We start from the raw sequence: 19,609 nt of genomic DNA, 5'->3' as shown, positions 1-19,609 counted from the left end.
TAATAGAATGAGTGTAGTAATATTGAAACACCTTATTCTAATCAATGTCAAATAGATGAAGTTTAATAAAGTTTAAAAACCTTATTCTAAAATAAAATAAAAGAAGTGTAGTTCTATATGAATTTTACTTTTATTTTATTTTATCACTGTATTTTATTTTAATAAGGATTCGAGTCACTCAATTCTAACAATCTCCACCTTGACACAAATTCTCAAAGAACAAGTTCTTCAGCGCAAGCTCTCAACAAACAAGTTCTCCACATCTTCTATAAAACCCTTTAAGGGTTTAACTTCAACAATGAACACCAACCAAGTCTAAGTAATGCTCAAACTTGGTTATAGGAAGTGACTTAGTCATCATATCTGCAGGATTTTCATGAGTACTAATTTTGCTCACAACAATATCACCATGAGAAATAATATCACGAAGAAAATGATACCGAACATCAATGTGCTTTGTTCTCTCATAAAATATTTGATCTTTTGTAAGGAAGATGACACTTTGACTGTTACAAAATACTGTACTGATTTGAAGGTCTTCATTAAGTTCATTTAAGAGTCCCTTCAACCAAATGACTTCTTTAAAAGCCTCAGTAATCGCCATATCACCATGTACTTAGCTTCAGTGGTAGACAAAGCGACTGTAGTTTGCAAAGTGGCTTTCCAACTGATTGCACAAACTTCAACAATCAAGAAGTCCTCTTTTGCTCAATTCTGCCATGCCATTCTCACTCAGATGCACTAGGCGCATATGCCAAAATTCTAGTAACATCATCACCTGACAAGGAAGAGGAAAAAACAATTGCATCACTGATAACAGTAGAACCCTGCAACACATATAACTTGGCAGTCTTTCTCTGCCTTTTCATCACAACGAGGGAACCTTTAGAAATATTCAAAATCCCACTTTCAGCTGTGTATTTGTACCCTTTTGAATCAAGAGTACTCAACGGAATTAAATTTCCCTTCAATTCTGGAACATGTCGCACGTCACTATGTGTTTTGAAAACTCTGTCAAACATCTTAACTTTAATTGTTCCAACACTCGCGATTTTACACGAAGCATTATTTCCCATCAAACCAACACTTTCAGACATTGTTCATAAGTTGTAAACCAATCCTGATTGGGACTCATATGGAAGGTGCAGTCCAAATCAAAGATTCACTCATCCCTCACTTTAAAATTTTTGACAGAAGTGACTAGAAGTTTACCATCGCTGTAGTCTTCTACAACATCAGCTTCACTAGATTTTTCTGGTTGTTTTTCCTTTTGACTCGCAGCCTTCCTTTTGATATTGTTTTGCAGCTTATAGCACTCAGATTTAATGTGCCCTTTTTTCTTGCAGAAGTTACAAGTTTTACCTCTGTTTGAAGACCTCAATCTACCTTTAGTTTTATCGCGAGGATTCCATTCCTATGTCCTTCCATGATCATCATCAGCATTCTGATATTGTCTCCCATGAACAATGAGACCCTTTCCTTGAGAGTTGGGTTTAACCATACGATGTTTCATCTTATCATACGAGGTCAAAAAATCATAAACCTTATCAACTTTGAGAGACTCGCGACTATATGAAATCGTGTCTCTAAAGGTTAAATAAGACGGGGGCAACGAACAAAGTAGAACCAACCCTAGATCTTCCTTATCATACTGAACCTCCATGACCTCCAAGTTTGAGAGAATTTCTTTAAACACTGTTAAGTGTTCGTGCATAGACACACCTTCCTCCAAACGATGAGCATAAAGTCGCTGCTTCATATGCAACTTGCTGGTTAGATTTTTCGACATACATATTTGTTCTAGCCTCTTCCATAATGCAACAGCGGTCTTCTCTTTCATCACATCCTGTAAAATTTTGTTAGACAAATGCAAATGTAACTGTGTTAACGCCTTTCAATCCTTACACTTTTTCTCTTTCTCTGTCAATTTTGAAGGCACATTATCTATCCCTAGGAGGGCGTCCTCTAAGTCCATCTGTGCAAGAACTGCCTGCATCTTTATCTGCCACAACACGAATCTGGTACTGTGATCTAATAGTGGAATTTCATACTTCAAAGACGCCATTACCATGATTGAAATGAACAATCCAAAAGCTCTGATACTGATTTGCGAAAAATAGAACGTCGATAATGACAATGTATCGCAAAGAAAAAAAAGAACACACAGATTTTTACGTAGAAACCCTTTCGGGAAAAAACCACAGGTAGATGAGAAGATAATTCACTATGTCGAATTCGAATTAATACAAGAGGAGTAGATTATGTCTATTTATAAGCTTGTAAAACCATATTATAATAGAATGAGTATAGTAAGATTGAAACACCTTATTCTATCAATATCAAATAGATGAAGTTTAATAAGGTTTAAAAACCTTATTCTAAAATAAAATAAAAGACGTGTAGTTCTATATGGATTTTACTTTTATTTTATTTTATTACTGTTTTTTATTTTAATAAGAATTCGGGTCACTCAATTCTAACATACCTCTCATTTCTAATTGGTTATGTCAGATATGTGGGGTCCAACACCTATTGCTTTAGAAGGTTATCGGTATTATGTATGCTTTGTTGACATGTTTAGTTGAAACACATAAGTCTATTTGTTGAAGAAAATGTCAAAGTTCGTGAGTTATTTTATCATCTTTATGAAAAATGATTGAGGTTTTGTTTAATTGTAAAATTAAAGAGTTTCAATTTGACTAGGGTGGTGAGTTTAGGCATTTCACCAAGTTTCTTTAAGAACATGGCATTAAGTAACGAGTTACATATTTGCATATCTCTGAGTAAAACGATGTTGCGAAAAGAAAGCATCGACATATATAACTGTATCCAACACACATATGTGATTTTTATATTCAAAATATTGTTATTTTGTCTCCTATTGTCCAAGTAGAACTCTTATGATTTTTCCTATATATATAGGCTTTGGGCTAGGTCAAAACACATCATCATTAAGCATAGTTATTTTACCGAAATATAGAGAGATTAATTTCCTAAATAAATTCTATTTTGTGAGGACTTGAGTTAGGTTTATAACTTAGAGAATTAATTTTTCTCATTGAAAAACTAAAAAGTTTTCATTATTTGATTGGTTCATGTAATTAGAGTTCATTCTCTAAGCAAACAAGGGTTTGAGAATAGAGAAGAAAATCGTGTTGGTTAAAAGTCAAGAAAGGACTAGACCACTCAGTTGAAAACACAAGTACTAAGTTTGGTAAAGTTTATTTTATAAATAACACAAAAGCTTGATTTTATAAAATTTTTAAACTTCCCTTGCGCAACAAACTCGTTTTCTAAACCAAAATTTTCCAACAATTGTGTAATGTCATCACTTAAAAATACAAAAAAAAGGCAAAAACAATAAAAAAGTTAAAAAAACATTTAGTCATGAAATTTTAAAGTGCTCTATCATCTCACTTTAATTAAATCTAAATTTAGGAATAAATTGAGAAAAAAACTACTAAATTTGAGACTAACATATCAAAGTTACCAAATTTAAGATGTTATTTTGTCATAAAATTAATAACACACAAACTAGGAGCGGGGTTCTAAAAGGTATGTCTTAAATAAGGGTGTATTATTCGTTACTGTGGAAAAGTCAAAAGTACTTTTCCATTGCAAAAGCAATGAAAAACATTATACGGAAAAAAGTAGGATTTAGATGCTTTTAGTTTTTAGGGCAAATTACTAAAAAAAAGCTCTATTTTTTTTAAAATTTATCGAAATGGGCCCGGTATTTTATTATTTACTGGAATGTGCCATTTTCTCCGAAATCGCATCTACGTCAGTGCGATGTCAGGGGACATGTCAGAATATCGTGTCCATGTCAGCGCGCTTTGCTTACGTGGACACAAATCGCGCCTACGAGGACGCGATTTGCTGACGTGGATGAACAGTTTATGTTTTTTAGCTTGGAAAACTTTGAAAGGCCATAACTTTTGGCTCGGTTATCCGATTGAGACGATTTTTTTATTTCGAATAACTTTTCGAGATCTACCCGCTGACAAACTGTCAAGGCAGTTTGCCGAATTTTTCGTCGAAAAAGATCCTTTTTTGCCCTTAAATTTTGATTTTTTCGGTTTAAAATTGAATTTTGAAACATTCAAATCATTATTTTCCTTATTTATTTGAAGTAAACACCGGATTGTTTTTACAGAATTGTTGTATTATTTTTTTTTATTTGACACGTGTATGGAATAGGTCCGATAAATCGTTAGAACGTAAGTAATATAATTAAGATAATAACAGTATTTCTATAATATGTCTATTTATTAGTTTAGCTTAGTTGTTTAAGATGTCTTTTCCCTTAGTACCTTGGTTCAAATCTTGTTGGTAACAATTTTGAATTTTTTTTGTACTTGTTGCTATTGATGTAATATTGAGGAGTTAATTGATTAAAAAAATAATACTAAGTACAAAAAGATTCAAAATTTATTTTTTCAAAATACCGAAAAAGCCCTATATTTTTAAAATTTATCGAAATGGGCCTGGTATTTTTATTTTTTTGACCATTGGGTACTGTTCACGCGCGGGCCGAAATCGCCTCCACGTCAGCGCGAGATGCTGACGTGGACGCGATTTCTTGATGCGTACCCTGACATCGCGCTGACGTGGACGCGATTTCCCGAAAAAAGGATCATTTCGGTAAATAATTAAAAAATGGGCCCATTTCGGTAATTTTTGAAAAAAAAGAATTTTATTGGTAAATTACCCTAGTTTTTACATTTGAAAATGAGATTATCAAAATATCTTTATTTATATCAATGGAGTCTCCTTGAATTTTTTACACCCAATTAAACCTTTAAATTAACAAAATTTATGTTAATTATTAGTATTTACCGATGAAGCTGATGTGATGCAGCCACATGAGCATGCCATGTCAGAAAAAAAAACTTCTTTTCGTTCTTTCTTTCTTTCTCGCTCTCCTATTATTATTATTATTATTATTATTATTTCTTTCTCCTCCTTCCGTTTTTTTCTTCCTCTCCCCTCTTTTTTTCTTCTTTTCCTTCCACAAACCTTATGCGCAACCATCCAGGTTCTCCATCGCCGGTCACATCCTCTCTAGCTACTAGCTCTCTAACCGTTCCTCGCCAATCAATGTGCACCACTAAACCCCTCACTGCAAAAGAAACAACTATCGTGAAAAATTAAATTTTTTGCCTCTTTAATTTTCAAATTGTTCTCTTTAATTTAATCTTGGAACGGATCTTGATTGGTTTATTAATTGCATTTTATTTTAATCAAAATTTTAGGCAATATTTTATCTCAGATGATTATCGTTACTAAATTTCAAAAAAGTTTGCTGAAAGCTTGCAGCTGATGAGAATAAATTGATTATTATTTTTTGGCGTGTTTACTGATTTTATCTTGTTGTCTGTGTTTTTGTTTACTTGAGAAGTTGAAATTACGATTATAAGATTGCTTTTTTTTTCATTTTTGTACTGTTTATTTCAGGGATGCCGATATGTGAAGCATTTGCTCAAATAGAGCAACAGCTTAACATTTGCGATGTTGTTATGTGAAGTATTATGATGAGGTTTGGCCTGTACTATTAAATGTACTGTTTCCTTAGTTTTTCGCGATTCAGTAGTTTGTTGAACTTTTCAGTACAAGGTGAATCTCTTTCACGTGGAATTCAGATATACAAAATTCTGCAGTCGGAGATGTTCGCAATGTATTACATGTATATATGTATTGGCTGGTAAAGTTGGCGTTTGGCGTTTGGCGTCTGCTTCTCTGCTTTTTTTACTATGTGGTCAGGATAAGTTTATATTCATACCAACCTTCAACATTATGTTTTTGTTGCGCAGGAGCCTCTTAAGCTTGATATTCTTATAAGCTTCCGGATCATGGTTTTCATCTGGGTTTGGACTCTTCGTCTCAGGTCTTCTTTTTTTCAGTTCACATACATGTTTCGTTTTAATACTTTCTTATAGTTTCCTCCACATTATCTGTTTATGGTATTTTTTAAATTTATTTATTTTCTATATTTTAGATTCTCTATTAGAGACTATGCATTATCGAAATTTCAGTGTTAAACGTCTTCATTAAGCCCTAAGTTTTATTTTCCTACGATATTTCATACATGCTTAGGTGATCAACCTTGTTCCTGCATTCAGGGGACCATCCACTCCAGCTATTTTTGTAGCTGTCTACTCTCTTTTGGCCCAACCTATCCCGAAACTTATGATAAAGGTATAGGTGTTAGTACCCAATTCTACCTGGTATGTACCTTGATTATATTTACATACTGGTGTGCTTTCTATTTCAGTGGTTCTAACTTTGTCTCCAATTGTGCAGTTTTTTTTTTTGTGTTATTTTGCAGGGTCTTTCATTTGCTTTTCCTATTCCGATTTCCAAGTCAGCATACAGATTTCTGCCATGATGGAGAAGGTTTTTTAGTTTTTTTAATTTTTTCTCCTTACATGGTCACTACTCATGCCTACTCTTAACTCTCAATAAGTTGATTTTTGCTCGTTTACTTGACAGCAGAATTGTCTTTGGAGTTTCCAGATGGTACCATTCCTGTTACTTGCGTGTATCAATATATGATGGTTCTGCAGGTGAAAAGGTTGGTGTTGGGTCCTAAATGGACAAGGCTTCTGCTCCTCCGTTACCTGCTGGCAGCCTGTACATGGAATAAGTGCATGCCATGGTTTTGACTTCTATCTTCCTTGGTTCTGTTGTTAATACGAGTCAGTTGGTCATCTCATTTCTGCAGCTGAATGCTTCTTTACTTTTCTTCCTTTCTTTTTCGATTGTCTATTGAAATCCAGTGGTCTTTTTAGAAAAGGGATGAGTCATTTTGCTCTAGGTATATTCATTGGCCTGTTTGCTTCAGTGGGTTTTAGAGTACCACTGGTCTCTTGTTATAGAGACAAATATTTGAATCTAACAAATTCCTATGTCCATGTTGCCAGCTTGGGGAAGAATTGTTCTTCACTGTTGGAGGCCAGCACATTCCTTTTGGTGCATCGCCTCAGGTAAATCTCAAATTGATTTGAAGAGATTTAACTTTATATTCTTTTCTCTTCTCTGCCGTTAACTGTTCTCTCTAGTCTCGTGGGGGGATATTACTAAGTTCATGCTATTCCCTTTCATGCAGGATGTCTGGAGTGAATTAGGGCGTCCTTGTGGAATCTACCACATGCAGGTAGCAATGTTGCAAGGGGTTTTTATGCTCGTTATACACATTAGCTTTTACCTATGGTGTTTGTTGCATAGGATGATAAACCAAGTAGTTTGGCATGATACTTTATTTTTTTATTTGCAGTTGTTGTGGGGTGAAAAGGATTTCTCTAGCAGCTTATGCCTTAATTTTTTGCATATTTCCCTCCCTCATGGCAAATTGATTTTGTCTACACATAGACCAAATGGTTATTCATTCTGCTTATGATCCTTGTCCTCGGACCACTCTTTGTGCTGATTATTTCTGCTATTATTGTACTCGTGGTTTTGACATCTTATTTGATGGCCAGGTATTGAAAATAAATACTAATCCCAACACCCAAAATTAAAGACAAGGCAGCGTTATAACATATATTAATTTCTTTCAGCTATCTATATGGTTAAGAAGGCATTTAGATATATCTTTGTACCTATTATTTCTGTTTTTTTCTAAAGTCATTTTACTATTAGAATTAGGATCTGTGGCCATAAATTCTTAGTCTGCTTTTGTAGTTCGCAGACTCATAAAGTCAAAAAGTTTGTTCTACACACGAACTATCCTTGTCATGTTGATTTCAGTTTGCAGATAAGTGCGATTACATCCTAGCTCCTTACACGATGTGAATTAACAATTAAAACAGAGTTACGCCAAGAACTAAATGCTTTTATGTGTTCAATATTTAGTTATTTTGCTAATATATTATAATTCAGGTATGATAGCGAGAGAGGATTGCTACTGAAGATATTTGCTATTAACAGGTTTTGAAGAATGGCTATATCGCAGCAGTAACACTTTTCCTATCTTGGTGAACCATCGCTGGATATGCACAAGTTGTTGGTGCCAGGTATTGTTCGTAGATGATTGTACAGTTGTATTGATCTGTATAATTAATTTATTATATTCTTTATTTCACTTTCGCTCAATTTCCTTTTCATTTAGCCATCAAGGGACTGACGGGTCTGGAATCACGAAATGCAAAATGCTATGTTTCAATGAACGAAGGTGATGTTTTCTAGTAGTAACATGTTTCGGACATGTATGGTCGCTAAAATTGACCAATGGGCCTACTGAAAACAAGAGATAACAAGATTGAATAGTAAAACACAGAGGTGCTGAAAGCAGCTGATGAAGAATAATAGTTTTTTTTTCCTGACCAAAGAAGTATTGTTTTTTTTTCAACTAAAGTCTTAAGCAAAATGTTTCCTCAACCTTTGTCATCTCAATAGTGGCACCTAACAGTTTTTCCTTCCTTTTGCGAAACACAACAAGCAGCAATTAAAAGAGGTAAACAGCAAAAATATTTCGTTGCTGGGACTTCAACCCAGGTAAAAGTCAAATTGACAGAAAGTTATAAGTTAGGTTGAGTAGGGGTGAGTATTCGATCGAATCGAATCGAAAATTTTCGAGTTAATCGAGTTTTCGAATCTCATTTTATCATCCTAATTTTATTTGAAGTTTTCTCAAATCGAGTCGAGTGAGATGGAATTCGAATCGAATCGAATCGAATGTATTTGTTCGAGTTAAATTTTAAAAAATAATTTTGGGTCCTTATAACCACTGTCACTTATTATAATAAAATTTGTCCACCTTAATCAAAATTTTTATTAACTTTTATTACCTCATAATTTATTTATTAATTTTTTATATATTGGTTAGCTTCTTTGCTTGCTTATTTGTTTCAATTATCTTCAGATTCTTGTCACTGTATATTTTGGAATTAAAAAATATATTAAATGTAAAAATATGATTTTTTTAATAAAAGTTATTTTAAAAATAAAATGTAAAATTGATACTAATATAAAATTTTAACACGAATATTTTATGGCATAATTAATAATTCAATTTTAATATAAATATTCAATATGACTAAACAATTCAATAATATAAATAATATAAAATGTGAAATTTAATTTAATAATATAAATAGTAGATATAAATAAAATTATTACTATTTATGTTTAGTGAATTTTTTTTGGATAATTTTGATTTTTTATTTGAGGGTAAAGGGTGAGAAGTAAAAGTTTAGGGAAAAAATAAAAAGTTTGGGAGACTAAAAGTTTGAGAGAAAGTAAATAGGGGAGTAAGATTTTGGAGGAAAAATATTAAAAAAAAATTGGAGGGGGGAGGGTTTGGGGTAGATGGGAGGTGGGATGTGAATGGAATAAAAGTTTTAGGGGAAAAGTGGGAGAGAGTAAAAATTTTGGGAGAAAATAAAAGGTTTTAAGGGTTTTTGGGAGTAAAATTTTGAGAAAAATAAATGGTAGAGTAAAATTTTGGTGGGAAATGGATTTTGGGTAGATTGGGGGGTTGGGAGGGGAGGGGAGTAAAAGTTTTGGGGGAAGTGGGAAGGAGTAAAAGTTTTGAAGGAAAAGTAAAAAAGGTTTAGGAGTTTAGGGTAAAAATGTAAAATATTATAGTTTGATATTCGAATTATTCGAGTTACTCGAATCATTTTAGGTTCAAGGCTGATGGGCTTCACAGTTTACTTTAACAGGGAATGTCGTGGCAAATAATGGGTAGTTGATTTTACCACCTCCAATTCACCGACATAAGTAGAATTCAAAATTTCAGGAACAAACCTAATGAAAGAATTGTCTTACTCCATTCCGCAAGGTAGTATTACAGTAGCATTTGGCGTACAGTGTAAACTAACACAATTTTGGTACACTGATGATTGAAGGTAAAGGATCTTGGTGAACATTAACTATATGGACTTGTTTTACTGCCGTTGCAGGATCAGCCATCTTTCTTAGAATTAATATTCGGGATCCATACGAACAACAAGAGTGTCCATTTTGGCATCATAAACAAAACACATTAATGGCTTCCAGTGGGTAGATTATAAGATTTTTGAGGCTTCACCAATGAGGCTTCATATTCAATTCATTTCAGATCCCATATTATGATGGCCATCAGCTTTAGCATCCTTCTCTTCAACAGGAAAATCCTTGTGATTTTTTTGCTTCTCTCCTGCTGTTGTTTTAGCTATCTGATTTTGGCCTCTTTTGGTGTCATTGGGACCCACCTGTTGTGAAGCTGGGTCCTCTACATTACCAGATTTTTCCCCTGGAAACTGCATAAAGGAAAAAAAAAGAAAAAAAAAGCAATAAAATTCCAAGAGCAACATTTTAACTCAAATTATCTTCAAAAGATATTAAAAGTGACAAACCTCAACTCTCTGCCTTAATAAAAGAGATCTTCCATGGGTTCTTTTACCTCCAACATGTACAGCCATATCACATTGCAAACAAAGGGAGCTTCCATCTATCTCACAGTAAAAGAAGCCTACATACACATTCCAATAAAACAATAGCTCTGTAATGAAAGAAGAAATAAAACACAAAAAGACACCTGAAATGCATACCAGGTGCGTTTTCACATATGTCACAGCGAGGACCATCACTTGAATTTTCCAGACCCACCCGGACATGTCGGCTGGCAAGCTTGTTGCACATGTGGACCTGCCATATCCATCAATAGTTCAAAGCAAGGTTTCAATTTTTCAGGACAATCTAGACCAATGAAACAATTCTAATTCTAAAAAAGGAAAAACAAGCCATTTGAAAAGCAAGCAACTACGGGGAAAATCGTGTCTCCCACAATGAACTACATGGGATCCAGTTAACAACTAAAGCACACCCCCAAAGTGCATAGTTTCATGACGAAAAAGAAAAGGACCAACTTTTACATCACAGGCAGAGCAAAGAGCAGCCTCATCAGCCGCACAGAAGACAACAGCAGCAGCACTTTCACAACCATCACAAAGGGTTCGCATAATACAATAATATATACGTCCTAGAAACGAATGAAAAACAAGCTGTTTCTATAATCAAATGAAACTATAAGCAGACGTGATTTTGATGATGACAAGGACTATGAGACTGGACTGGAGTAGAGTGGGGGAAAATGTGGGCACTTGAATAATCAGACAACAAAGACATGACAACTTTTGGTTTGGTTCATTTGGTATTTGCTCACTTGATGGAATGGACGTTACAAGCTTTTCACAGTACTGGGTTTTTTGAGTTGTGCGGTTGAGAACCTTTCTTGCTTTAACCTTTGTTCACCAGTCACATATCTGCCATGGGAGTTGGGACCCAGAGTTTTTAATTTTTTTTATAACTATTATTGTTATTTTGGGTCTGGTTTTCTTAATTCCTTTTTGCTGCTTTTGGAAATCTAGCTAGCATCCACATAAACATCTTCTCACCTTCATTGGTTCTGTAATCTCCTCCCTTAGTGACACAACTGGCTGAAAATATCTGACACAGGTTATATATATTTCTTTAGAATTTGTTAGCAACTTCAACTTTTTATTTGATTCAAACTATTCACTTACTGCAAGAACTAAATTTGGATTTAATAAAATATCATCTCTTTGATAGTAAACTTTTTCACATATGATTCTTTTGAGTATATGCCACCCACAACCTAATGAAACATTTAAGAAAAAAATATATTGAAACTCCATATAAGAGGTAACAATATGTAAATGTATATAAACCAAATTATTGAAAATCCATATAAGAGGCAGACATCTTCACATAATGAAAATTGTTTTATAAAAAAATTTGACATTTCACAAATAACACTGGCAGGCAACTCTCTTAGTCTTTTACAGATCATTTCTTTTATCCTTTTGGTCTATAACAGAGGCCATATTTCAACTTTAACACAATCAGAAACCTTATCTATTCTTAAAAAGTATAGATATATATAATTATAAATAAATTCAGATTATAACTTCTTCATGAAATCATGGCACCAGACCATTACAAGAACTCTTAAACAAATACAGCAAACAATGGCATCAAAAGGAAGTGAAAGTTGTTCACTCTTTTGGAAAATTTAAAATGAAATGTTCAATATATCCATGCTCAAGCTCTCCATCATCATATTTTCCATGAATCCACATTTAGTTGGTGCAGCCCTGTTGAAGCTGCTTAGCCTTGGTTTGAATGAACAAGAAGAGAGTGGAAGGATTGGGATGTTCTCACAGTTGCAGAGCTCAATCATGTATCCATCTGGGTCATGGAAGAACACCTGGTCAACCCTATTCCCTTCATCTTCAACCACTGCTGTCACATACTTCATCCCCATGTCTTCAAGCCTCCTCGTCACAAGCCCCACATCCCTACACTGTCATCACCAGCCAACAGTTTCAACACCAAACATTTTTCATAGTCAGTGATGTAAAAAATTGAAGTTGCAGGCTTGCAGCCTGAGTTTTCTGAAAATTATACCTGGAATGATATGTGATTATCCTTGGGATTGATTGGCCGTGGTTCGACAATGGTGTCGAAATCATCAATGGATGGGTTCTCGATTAAGTGTATCCCAATGCCATAGTTATACAACCTGCATGAGATTTACGGCAGATGATGATGGAGTCATTTATTGTTGCTTCATTGAAAACTAAACATGGTAAGTAAGCTTACCAAGCTCCATTGAATTTGAAAGAAGAGGGGCGTTTGATGAGAACAAAGCCCAAGATTTCTTCATAGAACCTCATAGAATCCAAAACTGATCTACACAACAATGATACATGATTCAATGAGAGCAATGGCAATGCCTCATAATTGCTTACTTCCTCAATTTCCATCATCTTTCTTCTTCTTCTTCTTCTTCCTTTCTCACTTGTTTGCACACATAGGTTACTGCCTTGTGGTCCTTTTTATAAAGTAAATTCAAGTAATTATCAGGAACTTTCCTAGCAAATGGTCTATACATTAGAGAAATTGCCTTGAAGAAACATTAAACAGTTGTTACATTTACTATTATTGAATATTACATTTTTTTGGCCCCAAATTTAGGTTTAGATATATCAAAACATCCAGAAAAATGTCTAATATTAACTTGAAGATATCAAACAAGGTACAAACTTCTTACCAAAAGTTGTATTTAAATAAAAAAGGATTGTAGAGGATTCTGACTTTTATCAGCTATATATTCCAGTCTATTCAATTATAAATTCTCATTGGATATGTTACTCAAACTCTAGTGTCCGTGTCGGACATCCAATACGAGTATATTTTCACCATACAAATATTTAATATATATTTTGTTTTCTTTACCAAAAATTAAAAATTTACATTTTAGTTTGGAGGAAGAAGATATTTCATAATTCACATAAATTTGTGGATTTCAATTCAAGCTAGTTACTGCTTCAGCACGCGTTTTCAGTACAGATCATCTCTACGAACTTGACTACGAATTTTTTCTTTCCATCAAGTTGCAAGAAATAAACAAAGGTGTGTGGTTTTTTGGCTTGTCGGCTAATGTTGATTATGGTTGATTTGTTTCCAAAAATGGTGATTTTGAAAGTTATAACCAAACAAACACGAGGAAAGAGCAAAGCCGTCTCCTAAACACTGACATGTACAAGGTTCCAAAAAGAGTGAGAAATTTCTTTGATGTTTCCCTATTACAATATCACATTTATCAAGTTCGTTTCTATTGACCATTGGCTGCATTTTGGTTAGGTAATAATTTCACCATGTCTCATAAATTACTGCTGAAAGTTGCTAGTATCTGTTCCCCATTCCAACCGGATTTCACTGTGGATTCAACATTACATCATTTGTGTGGCAGGCAGGCATGCCAGTTCTCGGACCATGATTGTTGGGTAATACAACTGCTGGCTGCCACTAGATGCAATCCCTGTTTCAACTACCAAATCAAAGAGGCCGATATCAAGTATAGTAATAAAAGATTGTTGGAATATTTTTAACTATTTATCGTGTTCTAATAATTATAAATGAAATTGTGTAAATAATCTTTTGATTATTAATAAAGAGTTATGATTATGTCTCTTAAATATAAAAAGTTATATCACTTGATTTTTTAATAAAGAATTATAACTATTCAAGGAATATTACTTGAATAGTTGTGTCTCTTACTTTAATAGTTATATTTATTTAAGAGATATTAGCTGAATAATTATGTTTATTTAAAAAATATGATATTAAAAGTTGTGTTTATGAAGAGATATAATGTTTCTTATTTTTATCAATACAATACCCAAATAATCACTGAGCTTCATTATATTCTCAAAATTCATTTGCATATCTAACATAAATACAGACCAATAAAATTTTCAAAATAATGGTTTGATATAAGCCTTAAAACCATCTTCTACGTCAAATTTAACGTTGGTGAATGGCGAAACTCATCACATTAACCTGTCTCGTATCTCAATGCCAAACACATTTTTCTCTTTAACCTTTATAAGGGGAAACTAATTACGGTATTTCCGTTTATAATTAACTATGATATTTATTATGAGATGCTGGTTCCTAATTTCTTCAGACGAAAAAGGAAATTTTAGCCTTCAAATATTTTTTATTGTTTTAATGGAGTAAACATGGTAGCTGGGATACTCTTTTTAAATTTATTAATGATGGATAAAAATATGCGGATTTTTTTAAAAAAAAAGAAAAATAATTAAATTTTAAAAACCATCCATGAAAATAAAATATAACTAAAAACGTAATTAAATTCTAAAAATCATCCAAGGCCATAATGTATGGTGCAAATTATTTTTTTTAAATTTTATTCCTTTAATAGCATAAAAACATTATTTTGAGATGAAAAAATTTTAGTATTTTCATATCTTTTTAAACGATAATAGATAAAGCAAGGGAAAGTGTTAATATTATCAAGGCCTTTGAGGATTTCAATTGAGCAGTTCTTTTTGGTAAGAAAATAGGAACTTTATAAATAACTAAGCATACATGGTGCATGTTATAGACAGTTCATTGGCCTCCACCAACAAAATAGAATTAAATAACATTAGCTTGAAAATTAACTAATCCATGTAGCAGCTCTCCCATTTGATGAAATGCAAAAGCAAAGGCGTAGTTAGTGGGCAGGCAAGGGCCCTGGCCCCCTTAAAATAAAAAAATATTATTTAGGCCATTTAAAAATTTCTAAAATTTTAAATTAGTAAAGGTGAAATTATACTTTAGTCCCTTTAAAATTATAAAAATTCGATCTAATCCCTTAAAAATGATAAAGATAAGACTATAGAAAGTTAAAATTTCATTCGCCCCCTAAAAAATTGTTCTGGCTTCGCCCCTGTGCAAAAGACCAAGCCAACAAGTGTATGCCAAAATTAAAACTCAAAAAGTGCAAGTCAAAAGTACAAGCTAAAAGTGCGAGCTAACAAATATGCAAGCTATCCAAGTGGATGTCAAAATGGTGGACAGTGTAAGCCATTTGGTGGACAGTCTAACAATGAGTTGTCCCGCGATAAGTAGAACTGCAAGCTGCAAGCCGCGGATAACATGAGAACGTTTTTTTTTATGCACGCTACAAGTAACAGCTGTGTGTTTGCTTTTTAGTGTGTTTAGGATAAAACCAAATCTTAGTTATTAAGATTGGTGACGCATTTAGGTGCTGAATAACATGTTTAGTTAACTTATTTTGTGTACAAGCAATGCTTTTCAAGTTTCAAGATTGTTTTAGTGAGATTAGTTGAGTTTTTTTGTGAGAAAAACTCTTATATATTGTATAATATGTATTTGAAAAAAAATGATGAAATATAGCAAGTTAAATTGGATTGCTATTTTGCCTCTGTTTTGCTTTATTCCTTTGCTAAAAAACCCAACAATTGGTATCGAGAGCCATTGATATTTGAGTATCTACAAAAATGCCTTCAGCAAGTTTTTTACCTCCTCCACCGCCTATGTTCAATGGTGAAAACTATCATATTTGGGTAGTAAAGATGAAGACATGCCTTCAAGCTTTTAACTTGTGGGAGGTAGTGAATGCCGATACTGACCCACCAACGTTGAGGGAGAATCCAACCATAGTACAAATCAGACAACTTAGTAATGATCATGCTAAGAAGTACAAGGCAATGTTGTGCCTACAAAGTGGTGTTTTAGATGTGATTTTCACCGGGTTATGGCCTATGAGACTCCCAAAGAAGCTTTTGATAAACTAAATGAGGAGTTTCAATGTTCGAATAATACCAGGCAGCAACAACTCATTAATCTTAGAAGATATTTTGAGAATTTGAAGATAAAGGAGGCTGAGACAGTAAAGAAATATGCAAACAAGATAATGGTAGTGGTCAATAGCATCAAATTGCTAGGAGATTAGTTCAGTGACAACAAAATAGTTGAGAAGGTTATAACTACACTTCTTGAGAAGTATGAGTCAAAGGTTTCCTCTCTTGAAGACTCGAGGGACCTGTAAACAATCTCACTACAAGAGTTGATCAATGTGTTATATGCTCAAGAACAAAGGAGAGCATCAAGAGAAGAGAGGCACGTTGATTGAGCTTTTTAAGCGAGAAACAAGGAAGGCTCAAGCTCTTCAAACAAGAAAGGAAAGAAAGCCTGGGCAAATAAAACATAGTAGAGTTGGAAAGATGTTGGCAAGGGGAAATATCCACCATGCTCTCATTGCAAGAAGACAAATCACCTGGAAAGGTATTACTGGTTCAGGTCAGATATTCAGTGTAGAAGCTGTAAACAATTTGATCATATGGAGAAAGTGTGCAAAAACCAAGGGTAGAAGCAACAACAACAACAGCAGCAACAAAACCATATTCAAGCTCAGGTTGCTGAAGAAAACTAAGCTTGGGAGGAGCATCTGTTTACTTCCTCTTGTTTTGTTTCAAGCAGCAAAGGCAATAAGAGTTGGTTGATTGACACTGGCTGCACAAATCACATGACTTTGGATGAAAACATCTTCAAGCGAATTGACAGAAGCTGCATTTCAAATGTCAGAATTGGAAATGGTCAGGTTATTGAGGCTAAAGGAAAATGAGATGTGTTAATTAGCACTCTAATAGGTACTAAAGTAATTAAAGATGTGCTTTTAGTTCTTGAGTTAGACCATAATCTCCTAGGCATTGGTCTATTGATTGAGAATAAATACACTGTTATTTTTAAAGATAAATGTCGCACTATATTTGATTCATTGGGACAAGAAGTTGTGACAATTTTAATGAATGATAGAAGCTTGTGTTGAATTGAAACTTTGTGGCCTTGAGAGCCTATACTAGTTCAGTGGACATGTAACACCCCATCTCCCAAAAACGGGCTGAGGCGTTACACTAAAAGTAGACTTATACTCAGTTGAATTCTTATTTAGCTTTCGACGTATATTAAATGAGCTAGGGCTTTAACCCAAAACTTTCAAATGATAAAATAATCAAAACATGCATATGCCATATAATATAAACATAATTGGTAATGATCTTTTGGCAAAAACCTTAAATAAAACTAATAGATTTTGTAACAACCCGTTTTTAGTGAAATTAGAAAAGTGGTTCCGGGACCACAAATACGAGTTTGAAAAAAAATTATTTTAATATTATTTTATGGTCTACATTATGATAGAAATGTCGTATAAAAATTTCATAAAGAAATTTTACCGGTTACATGTTTAATTTGATAAAAAGGACCAAGTTGCATAAAATGCAATAGTTGAATTCTAGTAGCTAAAATGATCAAATAGTTATGGAATTCAAAATTAGAGGTCCTTATATGGCAAATAGACCAATTAATTGAGTTAGTAGATAAGTATGATTAGTCATCATTGGAAAAATTAATAAAGACAAGGACTAAATTGGAAAGAGAAATAATAAAAGATGATAAATTAATTAAATAAGAAAATATCATCATTTTTTATCATCTTTCCCAAAAATAAGACATGGAAACCCTAGCCATGGTTATGGAGTTCAAGCAAGCTTATTTTCTTAATTAGATAAGTATCATTGTCCTATTTTTAATGATTTTTATGTTTCCGAGATCGTAATAGCTTAATCTAGCTATCTCGGGGATTAATTTGTAAAATTATTAAAGTGTTAGGGTTTTTTCATGGATGAGTATAGTTGAATTATGAAATTTTATGGTAGAAAATGAAAGGTTGTTGATAGAAAACAATTTTTGTGAAGGGAATTTTGATGAAATTATAATTTAAGGACTAAATTGAAAAGATGTAAAATTTATGAAAAAATTTTGAATTTTGTGAAATACATGGGATGCTATTGTTACATGTAAAAATTGGCTAGGCTTGGAATAAGGATTAAATTGCATGAATTTCATTTTCCGAGCCTAGGAACAAAATCGTAATTAAACAAAAGTATAGGGGTAAAATAGTAATTTTTCAAAAGATATGTATTGGATTGAATTGAGTATGAATTGTATTAAATTGGTCTTAAATTCATTCGTATAGTTCTTGATAGATCAAATATGGAGTTAAATCGAGGAAAAGAGAAAGTAACAAATTAGTAGCTCTTGTGTACATGAACACTTGTCGAGGTAAGTTCGTGTAACTAAATTGTATATTTATATGTTAAATTGAATGAATTGTATGCATGTGATTGTATTATTGCCATGTATATGAAATTAATCACATATCCGATGAAGACCGATAAGTATTAAGTCCCATTATTAGCTCTTATGAGCATCCCGATATTGGCTCATTGAGCTTCCTGATATTTGGCTATCCGGAGCTTCCCGATACATAGCTCTTATAAGCATCTTCATTGGATGTGATCTTGCATGTGTTGAGAATACACTACAACTCTTATGAGCATCCCGATATATGGCTCTCCAGAGCTTCCCGATATACGGCTCGCACGAGCTTCTTGATTAACGACTCTTTAGAGCTTCTCGAATAGGGCTCTTATGAGCTTCCCGTTACATGGCTCACATGAGCTTCCCGTTATATGGCTCGAAAGAGCTTTCTGTTTATGTGCTCGATTGAGCATTCTCGAAAATGGATAGACGGATATTATAAGAATTGACGAATTACAGTTTTGTACACTTCGTGTGTACTTACTAATCTTCGATATTTCTTGTATACTTACCTTATGTATGAAATAATGGTAAGTTAATTTGCTGTTATACGAACTTACTAAGCTTGAAAGCTTACTCTGCTTTATTTTCCCCTATCTTGTAGTACTCGAAAGCTCGTAAAGGTTGAAAGCTGGTCGGAGCTACATCACACTATCCCTCAGCTCGTTTCGGTATAAATAGTAAATTAATTTTGGTTATAATGACATGTATAGGTTAATTAGCCAATGTTGGCATATAAATGTTTTGGTTGTAACTAGCCATTGGAATGACTTATGATGGATATGTTTTGATGTATATATAAGTAGATTTATCATGTTTGAAGTATGAGTTTAATTATGCATATATGCATTTGGTACTTAGGTAAGTATGAATATTAGATTGACATGATAATAAATTGTCATTTGAGGTGCCTAAGGGCACATTAGTTATATATAGTAATATGTCATGTTTAAGACATGACTTTGGCTTGTTTTGAATGCTTTGAGATGGTTTGTGAATGTGCAAATTGTTGTGTTAGGTTGATGCCAAATTTGGGTGAGAAAAGTGGCTTGGAAATGACTTATTTTTGTCCACACGGGCAGAGACACGGGCGTGTGTCTCAGCCGTGTGTGGCACATGGCCT

General features: G+C 33.5%; 2 protein-coding genes and 1 pseudogene across 3 annotated transcripts; 1 reads left to right on the top strand and 2 right to left on the bottom strand.

The window, feature by feature from the left end:
• The first annotated feature begins 4,937 nt into the window (after positions 1-4,937).
• Positions 4,938-8,419, top strand: LOC107914290 (UPF0183 protein At3g51130-like; annotated as a pseudogene).
• A 1,335-nt stretch (positions 8,420-9,754) lies between these two features.
• Positions 9,755-11,187, bottom strand: LOC107915960 (B-box zinc finger protein 19). 2 transcript variants are annotated; one of them, XM_041103118.1, is made up of 4 exons: positions 10,860-11,187; positions 10,536-10,632; positions 10,341-10,456; positions 9,755-10,244 (listed from the first exon to the last, which is right to left on the bottom strand). In XM_041103118.1, the coding sequence occupies exons 1-4, from the start codon at positions 10,944-10,946 to the stop codon at positions 10,050-10,052; spliced, it is 495 nt and encodes a 164-aa protein (XP_040959052.1). In that variant the 5' UTR covers positions 10,947-11,187; the 3' UTR covers positions 9,755-10,049. The 2 variants fall into 2 exon arrangements, with proteins under 2 accessions (XP_040959052.1, XP_016700625.1); XM_016845136.2 differs by having other exon boundaries at positions 10,854-11,186.
• Positions 11,188-11,710: 523 nt separating this feature from the next.
• LOC107914266 (metallothiol transferase FosB) lies at positions 11,711-13,089 on the bottom strand. Its single transcript, XM_016843131.2, has 3 exons — positions 12,610-13,089; positions 12,415-12,529; positions 11,711-12,310 (listed from the first exon to the last, which is right to left on the bottom strand). The coding sequence occupies exons 1-3, from the start codon at positions 12,774-12,776 to the stop codon at positions 12,020-12,022; spliced, it is 573 nt and encodes a 190-aa protein (XP_016698620.1). The 5' UTR covers positions 12,777-13,089; the 3' UTR covers positions 11,711-12,019.
• Between the last annotated feature and the right edge of the window lie 6,520 nt (positions 13,090-19,609).

This window comes from Gossypium hirsutum, chromosome D10 (genome assembly GCF_007990345.1).
Source record: "Gossypium hirsutum isolate 1008001.06 chromosome D10, Gossypium_hirsutum_v2.1, whole genome shotgun sequence".
Classification (NCBI taxonomy): domain Eukaryota; kingdom Viridiplantae; phylum Streptophyta; class Magnoliopsida; order Malvales; family Malvaceae; genus Gossypium; species Gossypium hirsutum.
The sequence above is the reverse complement of the archived record's forward strand: the minus strand, read 5'-3'. Positions and strand labels throughout refer to the sequence as shown.